This window comes from Meleagris gallopavo, chromosome 1 (assembly GCF_000146605.3).
Source record: "Meleagris gallopavo isolate NT-WF06-2002-E0010 breed Aviagen turkey brand Nicholas breeding stock chromosome 1, Turkey_5.1, whole genome shotgun sequence".
NCBI lineage: Eukaryota > Metazoa > Chordata > Aves > Galliformes > Phasianidae > Meleagris > Meleagris gallopavo.
Genome location: NC_015011.2, coordinates 62,868,739 through 62,888,007, shown reverse-complemented (window position 1 = coordinate 62,888,007; position 19,269 = coordinate 62,868,739). Strand labels below are relative to the sequence as shown.

General features: G+C 39.7%; 1 protein-coding gene across 1 annotated transcript in view; it reads left to right on the top strand.

Moving 5' to 3' along the window:
* RESF1 (retroelement silencing factor 1) overlaps positions 1-11,923 on the top strand; it is a 34,480-nt gene extending 22,557 nt beyond the window's left edge. The window contains exons 2-4 of the mRNA XM_031555118.1: positions 3,758-9,285; positions 10,282-10,356; positions 10,712-11,923. Of these exons, the coding sequence (XP_031410978.1) occupies positions 3,758-9,285; positions 10,282-10,356; positions 10,712-10,857 (5,749 nt within the window). The 3' untranslated portion in view covers positions 10,858-11,923. The remainder of the gene's footprint in view (positions 1-3,757; positions 9,286-10,281; positions 10,357-10,711) is intronic.
* The last annotated feature ends 7,346 nt before the right edge of the window (positions 11,924-19,269 follow it).

Genomic DNA, 19,269 nt, shown 5'->3' with positions numbered 1-19,269 from the left:
GTAAATATTTGCTCTGGTTTGGCAATTCAGTTACTGGTCTTTCTTGGCACAGAAGTTCCCATGCTGTGATTCTGGGGCCTCTTGCTGCCTTTGTGTTAACTTAATGATGTGTGAGATTTTCATACATCTTACATGTCATCAAACTACTACGTGCTTTCCCTACATTTTCTCTACTTGGGTGTTTTCTGGATCCAGTTTGCAGGGCTATAGACTTCAAGTTATAATGTTCATCAAATGAAGTATTAAATCTTGGAATATCTTACTTGGTTCAGTAGGCCAAAACAGTAACTTTTTTTTTTTTTTTTTTGTGTGCTTTAGGCTTCATTTACAAGAACTACTCTGAATGAAATACCTTGTTCATTTACAAGAACTACTCTGAATGAAATACCTTGTTTTATTAGTTTGTGCCACAGTGTCAGAGGTGGATATTGATGGGATGGCAGCAGACCCCACCAATATCCTGTTACATTTTGTAGTCTTGTGACTGATGGCAGCAGAGGGATAGTGTAACAAAATTGTGTCTGATGTGCAAGTGCATATGAGGCAGAGGAATGTCATTGAATTCCTCTATGCAAAAGAAGTTGCACCTTTTGACGCTTGTTGACACTTGTTAAATGTTTCTGGAGACCAAACAGTGGATGTGAGCACAGTGAGATGATGGATGGTGCTTCAGCAGTGGTGACAGTGATAGTGGGTCACGTCCTCTGGTATAGATAGTGACAAGTCAGGCATGCAGGCTCCTGTTCACGGCTGATGAAAATGCAGAAGTAATGGTGGTGACTATGTTGAAAAGTAGTGTGTTAGAGGAAATTCTCAGCTACATCAAATAGTGTTATTGTGGCTATTGTAGTTTTAATGGCAATAAATAGGAGGCATTATTTTTGGAGTGATCTAAGTATTTTTGTCTAGTGTTTTCTGCTAGGGAAGAATCTCCTAAGAATAAACAATAAGGAAAATTGCCAGTGGAAACTAAAATTTTTTTCCCTTTTTATCATAAATAAATTTAAACAGTGTGTAAACTAAGTTTAATAGAAAAGCAAAGGAAACAGATTTCCACTCTGAGCATATTATTTTTCCTCCTGAACATTTAAACTTAGTATAGAAACTCATTCCAATTCAACTTGGGAATTTGGGCCAACTATGTAGAAAACTCTCAGATTTCTCTGCAGGTGGAATGTGAGTTTTCCAGGAAGAATGATTCGGGGACATTGGTTAATGTGGAGGCCAGAGGCACAATTCAGACTGAAAGACAAGTCTACATGCAGGTACTTCAGTTGCGTAACAGGGAATTTAATGAAGACCTGTTGCTGTTACTCCCATGTTCATTGAGAATCTCTCCATTTCCTTTCTTTGTACCCTCACTGGAAAACTGGCATGAACCCATGTGTGATATTTGCTGATGACTTTGGGGGTTTGGGGTTCAGAAGAGAATGTAGGAAGTGAATTGATGCAAGCACATTTGAGTAGACTTCTCTTTGTCTTCTAGAGTCTTGTTCTGATTTTGATCTTTTCAGACATTTTTCCTAAGGCACGTACTTTCTGCCAGATACCACTTTAAGTGGCATGTTTGGATATATTAAATTTACATAATATTTTTAAGTTGTGGTCTACTGTGGACTGAATGTTGTCATAATCCATCTAGCAAATGTTAACTAAGGTAGTATTACTCATCTTGGTCTTGGCAGTAACATGAACTCTTGACTAGGTTGTGCACTGCATGTAGTCAGTTTCCCTGTTTCCTGCTCAGTGATGCCTTACTTTTGTTCACGCATCTAAATCATGCTTGTTGTATTAAACAGCTTCAGCAATTACTGTATTCAAGGAGGTGATGGTTTATCATGTGATTATTTATCAGGAAATGTCCAGTTGAATGTTGTTGATCTGTAATCTTCAGCTTGAGTACAGAAGCCTGTATTTTCACCTGAGCTGCGTACTTTAGTGTAAATATTGCTTTAATACTGCTGTTAATCTTGAAGGATTTGTGCTGTTTTAGTGGTTTTGTTTCTTTACAAATTGCATAAGCGGCTTTGTTTTCCAGTTTCATTTTGTACTGATGCCTTTTGAGAGCACGACGTAAGTGAGTGAAGAGCTTACAGCTATCTTTAAATCTTGAAAATAACACTTGGGTAGTCAATTAGACAGTTCGTAACTTTCTGGCTTTTATAGACTGCATCTGACTTGTGCTTCAATTCTAAAATTGAAACTGGGGGAGACTTTTCAATTTCAGAGCCCTGAAAAGAAAAAGTAGGGATAATGGTTTTCCTCAGGGAAATTGTGTGAAATGTTCTGTGGAGAAATTAAGTCTAACATCCAGTGTTCTTGCCTGTGAGTTGCCTTTTTTTTTTGAGAGTGTTTTCCTTTTGCTTTGGAGGTGCTAGCTCTAACAAATTTATATTTGTCATTCAGAGGTAACAGTTGTACTCAGATGGGTTTATCATTATCATTATACGAGGACTGCTCTGAAAGTAATGCCTCGTTTTATTGTTCTGCCCCACCATGTCAGGTGGATGTTGGTGGTATGGCAGAAAAGGTTGAACTTTCTCACCAATATCCTGTAATGTTTTTTTGCCATGTGACAGATGGCAGCAGAGGGGCAGGCTGACATGGAAGTGCAGCTGATACAAAGGTGTGTCATTGAATTCCTTTGTGTGGAGAAAAAATGGTGCCCACTGACATTCATCAGTGCTTGCTGAACATTTCTGGAGACTTAACAGTGGATGTGAGTGCAGTGAGGTGTGGTGTGCTTCAGCATTGGTGACAGCATGAGTTTATCATCTCCACTGGTGTAGATTTCTATTGAGCGTGGCATGCAGGTCTTGTAGGTTGCTGTCAGAAATGCATTACTAATGGTGGTGACTGTTGAAAAATAGTGTTTTGTAGTGTAGAATTTTCTCTATTAAATACTGTTACTGTGCTCTTTATATCTGCTGTAGTTTCCATGGAAATAAATAGATCACTCTGAAAGCTACCTCCTGTGTAAATTATGGACTGTTAACACATGAAGAGTTAGATTGTGTCTGTCACCTCCTGAATGTGTACTCGGCTACAAGAGAGATGATGTCTTGCTCACGCTTCATGCCTTCAAGCTTACTAGGTGAATGGCTTAACTTTTTGAATTGAGGCTGTTTTCCTTGTAGGTACATGTGCTGTCAACAAGTGTCATAACTTGTATTTCTCAAGTTAGTAACTGACCGCAGCATCAGAGAAGAGAAAATGTCATATAAAATGAAAACAAGCACGGTACATTATTACAAGAGATCTTTAATGAACCCATAGCCATTTTCCCTTCCTTTTGTCACATTTGAAGGAATAATTGAAGCTCAGTCTTGTATAGAAACTGACCAGTAGTATATTCTACACGACCCTCTGCTCTTAAGCATTGCTTAGTGCACCTGCATGAGATGATACAATATTTTTCCCATCAGATTTCAGCGTAAATATAGGAATATAGTATTACATTTTTAATTCCATTATTCAACCTTTCAGAATAATCTGAGGATTTTTTTTTTTTTTTTCATTAAACAATCAATAAAATTGTTAACTGCTGCTCAGTCTCCTGTAACTTAACTGCGCTCTGGGAAATTATCTGTGCAGCTTGACATTAATAATGCTGATATCCACAAGATATTCCAATGGAGTTTCTGTTTGGTGTAGCAACTTAAGTTGAACGGTTCCGTTTGTTATAGATTTTAAATTCCTTCTTGGTAAGTTGATGTAGGTCTTGATAGAAAGATTAAAGTTTTGTTCTTGTTTTTAGAATTTCAACTGTGGACTTAAGAAAGGGAAATCAAGAAAAGATGGACTGGAATGTAAGACCACTCCAGAATGCAGTTGCACAGAATAACCTGCAAAGTCAAGAATCCTGTTACACTCAAATGCTTTCTAATGCACAAGCTTTTCCTCAAACAAATGCACTTTCTTCTGAAAATGCATGCAATTATGTTGGAAATAACCAAGTGTATCTACCAACTGTTAATGCTGCTTTACCAGGAACATCTGTAGCCATAAAAAGTTTTCTTACTTCGGAATACTCAGTCAATCAGTCTCCACCATCCTACGTACCACCTGCGCTGACACTTCCCAATCAGACATCACGTGCACAGGGGGAGATGACTCAGAACTCTTGGCAAAACTCTGGTAGGCTTATTTCTTCCCATAGAAAGCTTCCTCTCCTGTCTTCTCAAATGAGCGGTGGAAACAGCGTGCCGAATGTATTTCGAGGACCTCATTATGCCACCTCAAACAGTTATGCTGTTTGTTCACAAACGTCACAGCAGCGTTCTCTGAGAACTATGTTGCATCAAAGTAACCGTGAATGCATTAATTCTTCAAAGTTGGGGTGCGTCCCGCAGTATAACACAAATACCTCTGCTTCTTCTCAAAGCATGTCTGTACCTGTCAATCAGTCATCCAGTCAGTATCTCCATTCCCAGAATAACTGTTTGTCTTTTGGTACATCTGGGCAACATGTCCAAAACCAAATACATAATTCCGGTAATCAGATTCAGTTTTCACAGTCACTGAGTCAAAATACTGCAACAAATGTACAGTTGCCACAATATGTGCCAAGTCAGATGGGATCAGGAGCACCCAGTGGATGTTCTGCACCATCTTTGTTGCCTGCCAACTATGATTCAAAAACTGTAGCGCAGCCTTTGCTAGGTGCACAGCAGGCAGTACACAATGTGTTTAATAAATACCCTCTCCAGAGCTGCCCGTCAGACAAAAAAACTGCTTCTGGTTTTAACAGTGTTCAGCAATACTCGCTGAAACATCAACGGGGTGAAGTCAGTCAAGGGGTTAGGAATGGCTGTAATTCAAGTGGAAATGTGACAGTAAACCAGCTCTTTAGTGACAAGTCTGCACCCCCCACTGATATTTCCTCAGAATTTTATGATATTATGCAAGGAGCAGTACCTTTTTCTTCAACGGATGCTTCGCAGCCGCTCTGTGATCCTGTTTCAGTTCAAGAAAGGCAGACTACTAGTTCAGTGAACGTGCCTGCTAATTCTCAAACTTCTTTAGCAAGAGAAGATAAAAGAAAAATGACAAGTGACACTCAAGCTTGGGAAACTGAAAGACTGCAAGTTTTTAAGAGAAAATGTGCTCTGCTTGAAAGGATGCAAAAGTATAGAAAAAAATTTTTGACTTCAAAATGTGACAAAAGCACTTCTACGCTTCCTCCGAGTTATGAAACTGCACTCTCTAATTGTCTTCCTCAGATGCCCAAGCAAAATGTAGTATCTTCCCTATCACAGGCAATGAGGACAGACAGTCAGCAGCACTCTATTTTTGGATCTTCATCTGAAGAAAGAAATGACAAAAACATAACTGGTGGTGACAACAGAGGGTTAGAAGTGACTCACAGTAATCGTCAGGTAGAGCAGGGAAGCCTTTCATCAGGGCCCCTTCCCATTCCTTCCCACAGTGAACTTACAGCTCTATTAAATAATCCTGAGAATTCTCCCATCTTGGAACAGAAGAATGCCTTGGCCCCTTCTCAGAAAACGCTGACATCCTTGAATGATTCTTCATGTCAGAGTCAACCGAATAGCTCTAGCAGAGATGCAACAACAAGTGCGGAAAGTTATCCTGAGAACTCAGCATTTCTTCAGTTTGTATTGAGCAGCACAAATATGTTAAAAGAGAAGAAAGCTGGTACTATTGCTGATAACATACTGACTAATCTCCTTTCTAATGAAAAACAACAGGTAGATTTAACAGGCTTGGGTGGGAGCTTATTAAAAGACACTAGTGAGAAAGGTGATTTGGTATCTACGGTCCACACACACACTCCCATATCAGCAATGATGGAATCTAATGCAAATAAATTCAGTGGTGATGTAGCTCAGAAAAAAATGCAGTTTACTGAAAATCCGTGTTTTAAACAGAACAATGGTAATTATTCTCTAGAAGAGCTAACTGCATGCCTTGACTTATGGAAAAAACAAGGTCCAGAACCTGTGAGTGTTCAAAATAGCCTGTCAAATGAAAACATTGCAGCAAATCAGATCTCATCGTTACCTCACGGCCAAAACGCAGCAAATAAGAGAGAACAAGGTAATCTGGTTAGTGCAGATGTAACAGTCTTGCCTTTAACAACCACTTCCGTAGGACAAAAACATGACATGTTAAGTTGCAATTTGATAAAAGGTTTAGAACTCCAAATTGCAGTTGTCTCTCCTTTAGTGCTTTCTAATCAGAGAGCTCAGAGTGAACAGGTAGACAAGTGTCCAACATCTGCAGATAAAACCTATCCAGTGATTGACACGGGAAGCATACGCAGCATGCAAGAAGAGGGGAAAAATGTGGTAAATACTGATAAAGGAACAATAGAAAGTGTTTCTTCATCATCTGATGACTGCATTCTGATACAGACGGAGGACCCATGTTTACAACAGACCAAATCAGCTGATGGAAAGAGAATAATAGAAAACAGTGTGAATGCAAATGATTCATGTGGTGAAAACAAAAGGAAACTCAGTCAAGCCATGAGAGATGCTGAAGAAAATCTACAAAACAAACTTCTTCCTGAATCGGGCCAGAGTTTTTCTAGTAAAACATTCCAAGAAGATACAAAAAACCATGATGGCAAGAAAGCAGTGCTAGGGACTCAAAATAATACTCCCTCAGCTGTGATAGAAGAACAGATGTTCCATATTGCTAGCGTATGTTCCCTTGTTGAAGGCGATAAATCATATAATCCGCAAATAGCGAGCATGTTCAGCTCGGTCCCTCAGACACGTGCATTTAACAGTGGTACCCCATCAGAAGTAAATGTGTCTGACCCTAGGCAAAAGGAGCAGCTGATGAAATTGAATAAAAATGACCTGAGGGAGAACACTCCTCAGCGAGAGACCTTGCTGCAAAAGGCATTGAGAGAATCATCATGCTGCATTAGTGAAGTAGATGAGATTTTGAATGGTACTATAACTAGCCATTCTAAGAAAGAAAGCAGTGGCAAGCTTACTAGCACAGTTTCTACCTCAGAGCAAAAAAAGCCAGTAAATACATTTTTGAAGCATCCTGAAAACGATTTGGGAATTCTTGCTAGTATAAACCAGGAGTTAGCTAGAAATTCACTAGATTCCTTGGTAAGTGTAACTGCTGAAACAAATGCATTCACTGTTACTACATGCAGCAGAAAAGAAAATGTCACATCCACTAAAAGGAGCGTAGAAGAGCTACACGTTTTTGGAGCAGAACCCATTACATATCTAGATAATCAGCTTACTGAACTTATGAAAGAGTTTCCATTTGGCATTGAAGGGGCTGATATTCTGACAAAAGAACCAGCAAGAAACAATTCTGTGGCTGAGCAGAGAGAGAATCAACCTCAAAAAGAGCCTCATGTTTCTGCCAAAAAAGCTGATTCAAAGAACCCAATAGATCAGCTACAAATTGCGCAGTTAGACTCTGGTCAGGTGCAGGAGTTACATCCTGAAAAGAAGCTATGTTCCTCTACTGAAAACAGTGGAGCATTGAGTCAACAGTCTGAAAAGACTTCAACCCAGGAGGGCAGCCTTGAATGCAGTGTTCAGCCCAGTCTATGTTCCTCTACTGAAAACAGTGGAGCATTGAGTCAACAGTCTGAAAAGACTTCAACCCAGGAGGGCAGCCCTGAATGCAGTGTTCAGCCCAGTCAAAGTCTATGTAAGGAGAAAGAAAGCCCACAGTCCCCTTCCAGCTCCGGAAATAAAGAGGTTTGTAGTTTAATGGGTTGTCTATCTGTGTCGGGTGAAATGTCACAGAGCTCCTATAAACGTAGAACTTCTGTTTCAGATAAAAATGCCGAGCAACTTTCAGAAGCTGAAAACACTAACTCTGCAGGAAGACAAGAAAACAACAGTAAATCTGATGCCATAATGAAGGACCACAGTGTGGTAGAAAACCCACCAATTTGTGAAAATGTTCAAGATAGCATTCAGAAAAATAAAAAAGATGTATGCAAATACACCTCTGTAACAAATGAAAAATCCAAGATGAACAACGAACACAAACCACTTTCACCACAACTGGAAAAAATTGGGCCACTTAATTCCTCTGAAAAACAAGACGTTAATAGTTCAAAAAGCAGTAATTTGAAGGAAGAGATGCAAGAGCCTAGAAGAACTCCGTCATTAAAGAAAAAATTTCATTGTGACAAAAAAGATCATCAGAAAGTCTCAGAAGGGGAGTTGTCAGAGAAAGCTGGTTGTACAGATACAGATAATATGATGAAGTCATCTAAAAAGAAGGAGAGAATTTTCAAAAAGAAGTCCCTTTCAAAAGATAAAACCAGAACAGATTTGGCCATGAAATCCCAAAGAGACCTTCATAAATACACAAAGTCAGAGAATGTTGCAGTTAAGCACAGTGAAGTCTGTAAAGGACAAAAAAGAAAAATCTGTGACAAGAACACAGGTAAAGAACAGAACCACAAGAAGCAAAATGTAGGAACTAATACTGAAGGGAAAGCAAAGTTATCTCCAGAAATAAAACGTGAAAAGCTGAATAGTTATCAGGCGGAAGCTATGAAGTTCCCAAACTTTGGCATTAGAGACTTAAAGTCAAGCAACTATACATTTTCTCAGCATAAATCTAAAAAAGCTCATCCGCCACAGGAGGAGTCATACAAACGAAAGAGGAAGGACAATGTGATTGGAAAAACAAGCTCTAAAAAAACAAAGGTGGAAGATGAAAGTCTAAAACAGGCTGAAACAAAGAATTCCAAGCGGCATTCATATGATCACAAGATAAATACTGACAAGACTAAAAAGCTGAGTGGAGAAAATGTCTGGAAACCTAAGAATTCATTAGCAGATCGCTCTATGCTTAAACGACAGCGAAGAAGGGGTCTATCTACCATCTCCAAAAACCACCTTTCTAACAAAGAAAGACATCTTGATGGTCAAAACAAAGACCAGTGTTCCGAGAAAATGTTTTCTGATAAAAACTTGCTATATTTAAACAGAAGAACAAACAGATTAAAATTACATCTTCAAAAGGAACCCAAAAAACACTACCTGAATAGAGTTGCATTTAAACGTACTGCTCAGGAACGCATCTTTCTGACAAAGTTGGAGACATCACCTGTCAGGCCTGTCTTGCATGTAAAGTCCAAAGTATCACAACATAGTCTAGATTCAAAAAGAGATGCTTCTCTCTCTGAAAATGAGAAACCAGGGAAACGGCAAGTGCTTGAATTTAAGCTGTGTCCAGAGATACTGTTCAGAAATTCAGCCACTGATGATGAAAGCTTAGCTGCAAAGAATTTTCTGGAAAAAAAGAAAACTACTGTGGCAGGTATGATGAATATGCACCTCTTTTCTTCCACTTCAAAAGGAATGTATGTTTGCAGTTCAGATTAGGTTGAGAATCATGAGTTTTAGGTAGAATGCTTGCATGTAAAACAGAGCCACTGTGAGAATTTTGGATATCCTTATAATTTGTTTTCCCAAATAATTAAGAAATTTTTGCAAATGAAAATATTTTTGTGTTTATGTTATACAAAACCACATATATTGAAAATGTGGGACTGTAGAAGCTGTTGACAGTTGAAATTGCTTATCACAGAACAGCAGAATCACAGAATTGCAGGCGTTGGAAGGGACCTCAGCAGATCATAGAGTCCAACCGTCTAGCTTTCTGACAAATTCTAGCTGTCTGTTAAGCTGAAAAAAGTGGGGGATGTCCCATTTCAGATTTTACTCCTCTTCTTTAGACTTTACAGAACAAAGTTAGTTTAGAACATGGTCGTTTCAAACAACTTTACAAGAAGGATTTCTATCCAATTCATGGCAACTAGTTCGGCTTGTTTGTAGACAGCAGATTCTATTGGTGTTGCTACCAAAAGTGATCTGATTTGTATCCATTGTTAGCTCAGTTGTAGGTAAATTTGGCTGGAGGAGGCGGAAGAGATGTTCTGAGGCCTTGAAGAAGGAGAAGGCTTGGGCCAGATTTTTTTTGTATTTTTTGACTGCTGCAGCATTTTCTTAGTCTTTGTAACCACTACCATATTTGCTATGAATTGTCCTCCTCCTCCTACCTATCCCAATCTTTACGCATTTTAAGCAGTGCATAAAATGTCTATATGCATATATATGTCTAACATGGAATTTGATTATAAACTAATAAAAACAAATCTCAATTTGTACTTAGCAATCCTTGCAGTCATCTTTGTGCCCAAAGAAAATTTCCTTTTGCATGTGGTAGTATATATGTTATAGCCTAATACTGAGTAGAGACCAATGTTTGTCATAAAGGAACTTCAACAAAAAACCTTCTTAATTTTCTTCATAGGTGTCAAGAGTAAAAAAGAAGATTGGTTAAAGTATGATTCAGTGAAGCAAAAAAAGTTGAAGGAGATCTTTACAGGTGAGCTGGCTTTTGATTGTTGATTTTGAAATAAAAGTTGAATAATCTCTGCTTGGTTTTAAGTGTTCCTTTAGAACAGCCATTTTTAATGAACTATTTCAATTGATTCCTTAGTAACTCTGCCACCAAAATGGGTGCTGTTGAGTAGACATTCAAGTTTCAAAGACTTGTGGAAATCTTTATTGTCACGAGAATACATTGTTGGAGATCAGTGGGATTTTCTAGTATACATGTGTGCACTTGAATCATAGGTAGCACTGGTGATGAGATTTATCTAGAGCTGTAAATTGTAGGCAAAACCTAAGCTGGCTGTTAGCGACTTTTGCTTTAACCTGCTTCTCTCCCTGTCTTTCAGCTGAGGACTGTATTCCACTTGATACAGCCATAGAAATACTGGAAGGAAATGACAAGGCTCTTCACATTCCGATGAAAGACTCCAAACAGATGTTTCAAACCTACAGGAAAATGTATCTGGAAAAAAAGATGGAAAAGCCTGGATAGCACTCCTGTATCATACATCATACTTGATACCACTGGGAAAAAATGCTGACATTAGAATTCTTTTTCCAGTTTACTTCATATTTTTGCATAAGTGTTCATATTTGTTCAGCAAGTTATCTGCAAGTTATTATTGCAAATGAGTGGGAATTTATGTAATATGTATTTATGGCACAATTAGGCTTTGATGCTGAAAATGTCAGTGTCAAATGTTGTACATCTTTTTGGCATATTTGATTTTTTTTTTTAATACAGGAGGTAGCTGAATCTTGGGGAAAAAAAAAAAGATAAATTAAAAAAAGACCCTCAAAGTCATTTAAGTAATCATGATCTGTTTTCTTTCTGATTTTGGAAAAATTCAACTTCTGATACTTTCCATTGCTGGCAGTGGAAAAATATTTCTACTAGAAAGGGATTATAAGGATTCTCAGGCATTACATGTTTAATTTTCTATTTATGCTAGTTTTATTTTTGTTCATCTAGCAAGACTTTCAGTTATTTGTAGAAATTTTTTTTTTGTAAACTTGGAATACAGATGTAAAACCCTTAAGCATGACGATAAGGGAGTACCGTGAAGTGTTTATGCTGCTACTCGGTTTTCTTAAATATATTTTTGTAGAAATTGTAGAAGTTGAACTCTGAATTCTTCACCTGGATGCAGTGCTGTAAGCTGACAGCTCACTGAAGAATCTTCCCTACTTCCTTCCCTCTCTTTCTGCTTTCTTTATACCTGAACAAAAAGTACAGTGGTCGAAGTGCACGGAGTTTAACTTCACTTCTGTCTGACTGTGATGTTCATTTTGACCAGACTGTAATTAATTCTTTGTTTATAAAGTATTAGCTGATGTTTGACTAAGGATTCACTGTGACTTAAGAATTATATTTGTTGTTGGATGTCTTTTTTTAAGTGCCTTTTCAGTGTTGTTCACAATTTTGAATTGTATTCTTTTTTTTTTTTAGAATTGTTCTGATTCTTTTTATCTGTTTAAGCCTTTGTACTGAAAGTAAAAATGCTATAGATATTTTACTGACTGACTTTTTAATACTTGAAATAAACTTTCAAAGGCTATGCCTAGTCTTTTTTAGTTTAAGAAGTATATAGTTATATTTGTTACAGTTAGCTAAATTAGCACTGTAGGTAATCTTGTAGATCAACAAACACAGCTTTAAAAAGAGTTTCAGATCTTCCTCCTTTGAAAGGTTTCAGGAGCGAGAGCTGGACTTGAGTCAAAGCTTTTTGAATCAATGAAACTAACAGAATGTACTTAGATTTCAGAAAACACAAGAATATTTTTCTCTTCAATTATTTTTTTTTTTCCTTTTCTGTTCTGTCTTGAATTAGTATCAGTACCTAAAGAGCCTTCAGTATTACTCCAGTCACGAAGAGGCATGCTTGTAGGGATCTTGGGTATAATAAGCCAGCAGAGCGTAACATTACAATTTCCTATCTTTCTCTGTACACTGAATTGGGGAAAACAAACAAACAACAACAACAGCAACAAAAAACCCAAAACAGCTCACTTGCTGTTTCTTCTGCTCCTTATACTGCTGGCTCAAGCCGTGGTAATAAAGCAAGTCCTTGATCTCAGTCAGGCAAGATGTTGAGATCCACTTAGATATAGCCACTATGAGAAAAACTAGTGCTGTGTTGTTTGAAGAAAACTGACACATATGAACATAAGGGCATTCACTTGCACTGAAAATACCCATTATGAATGTAATGCGTGGCTGTTGTCTTATGTTTCCTGTATCAGAAAGAACATGTAATATGCGTATCACCAGCGGGGTTGCGTTGTGCTGGTCATAGATCCTGTTATGTCTCTGGGAACACCAATAGACTTTAAGGGTCCTACTTGTCCTTCTGTGAGCACCCACGCTCCTGCTTGTGTGTCCAGGAATACCATGTAAGCTCCAGCCTGAGCCTTCAGTCCCTGCCTAAGTGATGTCCAGGAAGTACGTATCTCTAACTCCCTTTTAGCTCATGCCTGGACATGAAAACTGCCTGGTGATCCAGACTCTGACCGTTGACCTGTATTCCTGTGTGGACTCAGACATATGTTCTTACATTGAAGCTGCCTGTCAATCACTGGAGTATGTTTGACCCAAGATCTCTTTGACTGATTCTGATCCTGGCCTGTAAATTGAGTTCATGGCTTTTCCTTAGCCCTCCATCATCACAAGCTTGTCTGGTGACCTGGACTCTGGCTTCACCCTGTTTGCCATCCCTGGTCTGTCTTGCTTGCCTTGCTTGGCTATTGCGGAAAGAGTGAGACTCCTGCCTTGCCAGTCATGGTTACTCCCTTGGTTCTTAAGGAGCAGCTGATGCTTGTTGAGCCCTAACAGATAAAGAACTGTAAGATGTGTGTGGGCAACATCGTAATCCGATGGTATCTGTCTTTACTTCCCGCTCCCTTTTAGGAAACTCAGTGTCAGTAGGTAGGACTGCCAGTTCCACCATTCTTACCTGTGTGCTCCAAGAGGAGTATGGGTGAAATGGCACTTTGACATCCTTGTCTTTTGCAACTTAGATGTAGAATCAATGTAAGCACAAACATCTCTTAACATGAGTGCCTCCTTGGCTTTCTCGTGTGTGTGCTTTGAGACTGGAGGTCAAGTTATTTATTTATACCCAAACTTCCTAAAGAAAGAAATACAGCACTTAGGTATCTTGCTACAAGCTGTTAAGTTTGTATGCAGTAATTAATGACTTTGAAGATCATTGTTCAAGACATGGTAGTCTGGGAACCATTTCAGACAGAAGAGTGTCAAGAGGGGCTCCCCTAAACAGATAGACAGTGAAAGGAAGAACAGTGAAAATGTGATGGTGCTGCTCAATGTGCAGTGGGCCTAGTGATAAAGGACTTGGGAAATAACCTGCTGTTTTTCTGTCCTTACTGTCAGATCTGTTGTCAGATCTCTCTCATCACTTAGCCTGTGCAGAGCCTAGTCTGCAGGAGTGAAGAGCTACCTGTTAAAGGAAAACAGACCACTCAAGCCTATTGTGTGTGCACATGTCCATGAAACAAGATGAGATACACCCAAGGGTGATGGGAGATCTGCCCAATACCATTGCTGGGTGGTTCTCTGTCATCTTGTATGGCTTGTGACAACTTTTCTGGAGGGAGGTTCCTGATAAGTAGAACAAAGCAAGTGATGTGTGTTACCCATTTTCAAAGACAAGAAGGTGATCCAGAGAACTGCAGGAGCTTGGTCAGCATGACCTGTTTATTTGGGAAGATTATAGGACTATCCTTCATGCCACATCTACCTCTGCATGGTAAGGATAAAGGTATTTGAAATAGTCAACGTATTCACAAAGGATAGATCACTCCTGACCAATCCATTGGTCTCCTATGATGATATGAATTATTCTGTTGGTAAGGGAAATGTAGAAAAATGTTTAACAAGTGCTTCTTGACTTGGTTTCTCATTGTATTCTTGGAGCCAAGTTGTAAGGAGGTGGTTTGGATAAGTGGCCTGCACAGTGGCTGGAAGATTAGCTAAACATTTGGCTCAGAGAGATACTGTCTGTGATTAGTGTCACAGAATCCAGCTGGCTGCTGATTATTACTGGCATTACTTAGCAATTGATACTGAGGCTGTAATTGTTCACCACTTTCGTTAATGATTTGGAAAGCAGAATGTAACAAATCTTTGCAGGTTTACATGGAGAAATGGAGTTCTCAGGAGCCTCAAGAAGAACTGGCGGTGAAAGCTCAGAATTCCTCTCACTTCTAGCAGGGGAAGCCATAGATATTTACAAGATCTGGCTTCTGATGGTCTAATGAGGTGGAAGCATGTAAGTTAGGCCTATTGAGATACAGGCATCGGCTTGCTGAGGTTACCGTACAAAAACAGGCAAGGAAGAGACTGCTAAGCTTGTCAGAGGCTGTTGATGTTGATGTTCTGCTAGTAGTGTGTGTATGTGTACAGACTGAGAGTAGAACTGAAAAGCAGCTCCGCTGAGAGGGACTTAGGGGTCCTGGAAGATTAAAAACTTAACATGAGGCTGCAGTGTGCACTCGCAGCCTGGAAGGCCAAGAGTAACCTGGTCTGCATCACCTGAGGGGTGGCCAGCAGGGAGAGGGAGGGGATTGTCACCCTCAGCTCTGCCCTCATGAGGCCCAACTGCAGTACTGTACCCAGGCCTGCACACAGGAAAGCCGTGAGTGGGGTGCATTTTCAGTGAAAGTTTACTATTGGACTTGAATTTTCAGCAGCCATTGTGACCTTATTTCTTAAAATCTTCTTATCTTATCTTCCTAGGCTCTAATTTATTTTCCTCTGCCTCTGGGACTTCCAGTCTATTTTTATTATAGCAGAACTCCTGGCTCCAGTGCTATCAGCTCAACCATGCAGATTGTACCTCATGTTTTTACTTCTGCATTTAATTCAGTTGGTTTTCTTTCTTTTGATTCTTTCCCTCTCCCTGTGTTTGGTGTCTGTTCATCAATACTGAGACTTGGCAGGGAAAAATGTTTCCCCACTTTCAGCCCATTGCGATGCAGGTTAACACAGTGTAAGACGATTGATGATCAGTGTGTGGTTGAAGTTTGTCTTCTCATGGGCCAGTGCTTGGTGGTGTTACTGGAGGCATGCAGTCATTTGGTGCAGGTCCATCTTCTGGACCATTAGTCCCACATGCTGCTTGATCTCGCAGCAACACTGGAACACTTCAATGGCATTTCTCTCCTTCCAGTGATCCTGGAGACTCAGAGACTCATGGAGAGTAGTACAGATGTTTCAGAGCTATCAGGAGAGGAAGGTCTGCTCCCCAGGGCAAGATACAGGCTGTATTCCTATCCTGGGTCAACACTTCGGCTTGCACTGGGGCATGCCCCAGCTTCCTGTACCACACCCTTTGGCCAAATATCTGCAGCTGCATAACTGTATCAAGCACAAAGGGGGGAGTTCTTATCTGCCATAGGGACGTGATGAGAGTCTCCTTAGCAATGAAGACTAGAGTGTTGACCACAATGTCAGTAGGCCATGTACCAATTACTGGAGGGACTACTGAGCCTCCCACCTGCAGTAATCTCCCCCAAGATGCAAGTAGATCACACTACTTTGATCCTACTTGCACCTTCCAAGGCCATTTTATTCTATGGGTACCTGGTTCTAGATTCTCAGGGGCAGGGAGCAGAAGGTTATTTTCACTGCTGATTTGGGGTCTTAGCCAATTATTGGTGCCTGTAATTTGGATCCTAAGTGGGGAGGCCCATGTTGTCAGTAGCATTTTCAGATCACTGGGTCTGCTGTCTCTAGGCCTTTCATTCAGATCCCGCAGGGTCTCATAGAGTCTCTTTATCTACCCCTGCAGGCCTGGGCACTATCCTCCTTTCTCTGATCATCAGCACTTAGAGGATCTACTCATAAATATACTCCCTTAAAATAACATTAAAAAATGAAGTCATCTTGCCATAGCAATCCTTGTTCAATGGGCTACAACTTGGGAGCCAGAAACTCATCTTTGCAACAAAACAATCTCTCAATAAACTACCAGGTCTATTTCTTCAGATCAAAACATGACTATAGCTATTAAGGAGCAAAAATCTGCTCTGTATGTTAATTGGCCCACGCTGCCTTTTCTTTACATCCCTATTAGATACTTGTTGTAAAGAAATTAGCCTGCCATTTTGGTTTCAACCCATAACTTCCATAACTTTTGACTCTGACCAGAATCAAGCATAAACCAGTGAAGATAATTTTCATCTTGTTTGAACTGAGAAAACTAATGAGCCCTTCCTTCCTCTCACACTGTGGTAAAGACAAGGAGAAATCAGCCCTCAGGCAGCCCATAAATTGACAAATGTGGCTTCCCAACTAGCCACAAGAGATGCTGTCTTGCACCCATCCAGGGAGCAATGTGGAATGCAGTTAGAGTGCAGAATTTGCACCAGAGAAAATATGGGTTTGAATAGGGGATACTGTAGAGGAGTTGCTGATTGCAGAGCTGAGTGAAAGTCTCTTTGGAGATGCTGGATGCACTTTGTTAATTCTGTGCTACTTATATTGCTGTTTATTCTACTTTTCTGCCTGCCTGATTTCAACTGCATTGATTTAAAAATGCTTAAGACATTCTGTTCTGAATCTGAGGCACTGCAGAAGCAAGATGCAGTGTCACCAGAAGCAAGTAGAAGTCTAGGTAAGGAGACTTCATTGCAGAATACATCTCTAAACCGAAACAAAATTGTTTGGCATAGAGAGCCGCTTGCTCATGCTTGGAGGCATAAGCAACTAGAATGGGCAGCACCAGCATAAGGCTTAAAGGCTTTGTTTAGTCAGTAGTGTTCTCTTAGGAGGACTTCAGGGAAAAAAGAGAACAGTACTGGATTGGAAAGAACGGCTATGATGCAATGGATATGAATGAAGTCTAAGATAAATGCCTTCCTTGTGCATACAATCACTCTGCAAGTGACAAGAAATAAAGAATGCTCTTCTTGGACCCTGGTGGGTGATACATTGTCAAACACCCTGCAAATTCATTTTCTAGGACACATATTTGATGTTATTCTGTTTGATAGATACAGCAGCCATGTTATGTAGGGGATGGAAGTTTCCCTAGTACGAACCAGCAGATCCACAACAGTAGCTTGTGAGCAGGTGGCACAAATGTTCTTTAGAGTCTTGTTTTCAAAATTGTGACTAGGTCTGGCAGCACACTTCATAAGAAATAGTTCACAAGAACTGTCCATTAATGTTAGAGTGTAAGAGGCTCATGTTCCTTGCTGTACCCAGTTCTTGTTGCTTGAGGAAAAGACAAATGCTGTCTTCACACAGCTATTAAGAATCTCTGTCAGTGAAACAGAAAAATTTAAGCAATTATCAAAATATTAAAAAAAGAAAAGAAAAAAGAAGAGTCAATACCAAGACAATAATTTAATCATTTAGGAAAAAAAAATGCTTTACTTATTTACTGTTCACTATCACAACTGGTTTGCTAAGGGATATTGACAAAGGGCAAATAGTATGATCTTATCAACATGGAATAATTAGTTCAGTGGCAGTTATCCTCAGGATATGTCAGAGGTTGTTATGCATTTCTAATTTGTAAAGCTCTGGAAGCAAATATCTTTCAATGTAATTTGCAGTTTGAGCTTAATGATGCTGCATTCAGTGCAATTACAGTTATTTTTACACTGCTCTATTCAGTTCCAGTCCCCAGTGTATTAACTTCATAACACTTTGGCCAGTATTGGAATCTCTTTGATAAATTGCCAGAACTGCTAAATTGGCCATTGTCCACTCAGGCAGCTGTTCAGAGTGAAATAGCTGAAAGGAGCAGCATTACGGCTACAAGGAGCATCTACAGGGAACTGCAGGAAAAGCCTGAAAACCATCTGCTCCTTAAAATAAGCAATCTGGAAATCCACAGAAATATCACATGTTCACATCAAATCTCTTACTGTGGCCACAGCAGCATGACCACAGACCTGTATAAAGAAGGACTGAACATGACTGTCTCTGGTCCTGTCTCCTTTTCCTGTGGGCATCACCTGTAGCTATATACGTTGCTCTGAAAGTACTGTCTCCTATTTATTTCTACTGGAACTACAACAGACAAAAAGAGAGAGCAAATTCTCAGCTACAAAACACTTTTTTTCTGCACAGTTGTCACCATTAGCTCTGCGTTTTTTGTCAGGGATGAAAAAGAGCCTGCATGCTGCATTTGTAAATATCTGCACCAGGGGAGGTGACCCACTGTCGCTGTCACCACTGCTGAAGTGCACCACCTTGCTTTGCTCACATCAACAGTTTGGTCTCCATAATTGTTTATCAAGTGTTGGGGAATGTCAGTGGGTGTCATTTTCTCCCCGTGGAGGAATTCCATGGCACACCTTTGCTTCATCTGCACTTCAATGTCAGATACCATTTTGTCAGGCTGCCCCTCTGCTGCCATCTGTCACATGGCAACAAAACTTAATGGAACATTGTCAGGAAGATTCAACTGTCGCTGCTGAACCACACACATTCATTTCTGACATTATGGGCCAGTGTAGTGACATAGGAGGCATTACTTTTGGAGCAGCCCTAATACAATATGGGCAGCATGGTAGGAGAGCCATCAAGAAAATCTTTCTGTAGGAAAACTTGATGTCGTTCTTCTGCATTTCTGCCCTGCATCTCACAGAGCTGACTATGGTTGAAACTATTCAGCAGTATGAGTACTTCAAAGCAAATATCATCTCTGATGTGACCTTCAGTAACAACAAACAAAACTTAATCATGCATGAGTATTTAAACCTTACATTTAAAAATGCTGTTACAACAAAGAGATATTCTCTGTATAGACAAAAGTGAGGGAAAGAGAGCATGAAGAAAGCACAAAATTCTGGCATGATATAACATTGCAGGTAACTATATATATATGCACATAAAAAAGGTTAATTTTAAGGTGTTTTATGATATTAATGT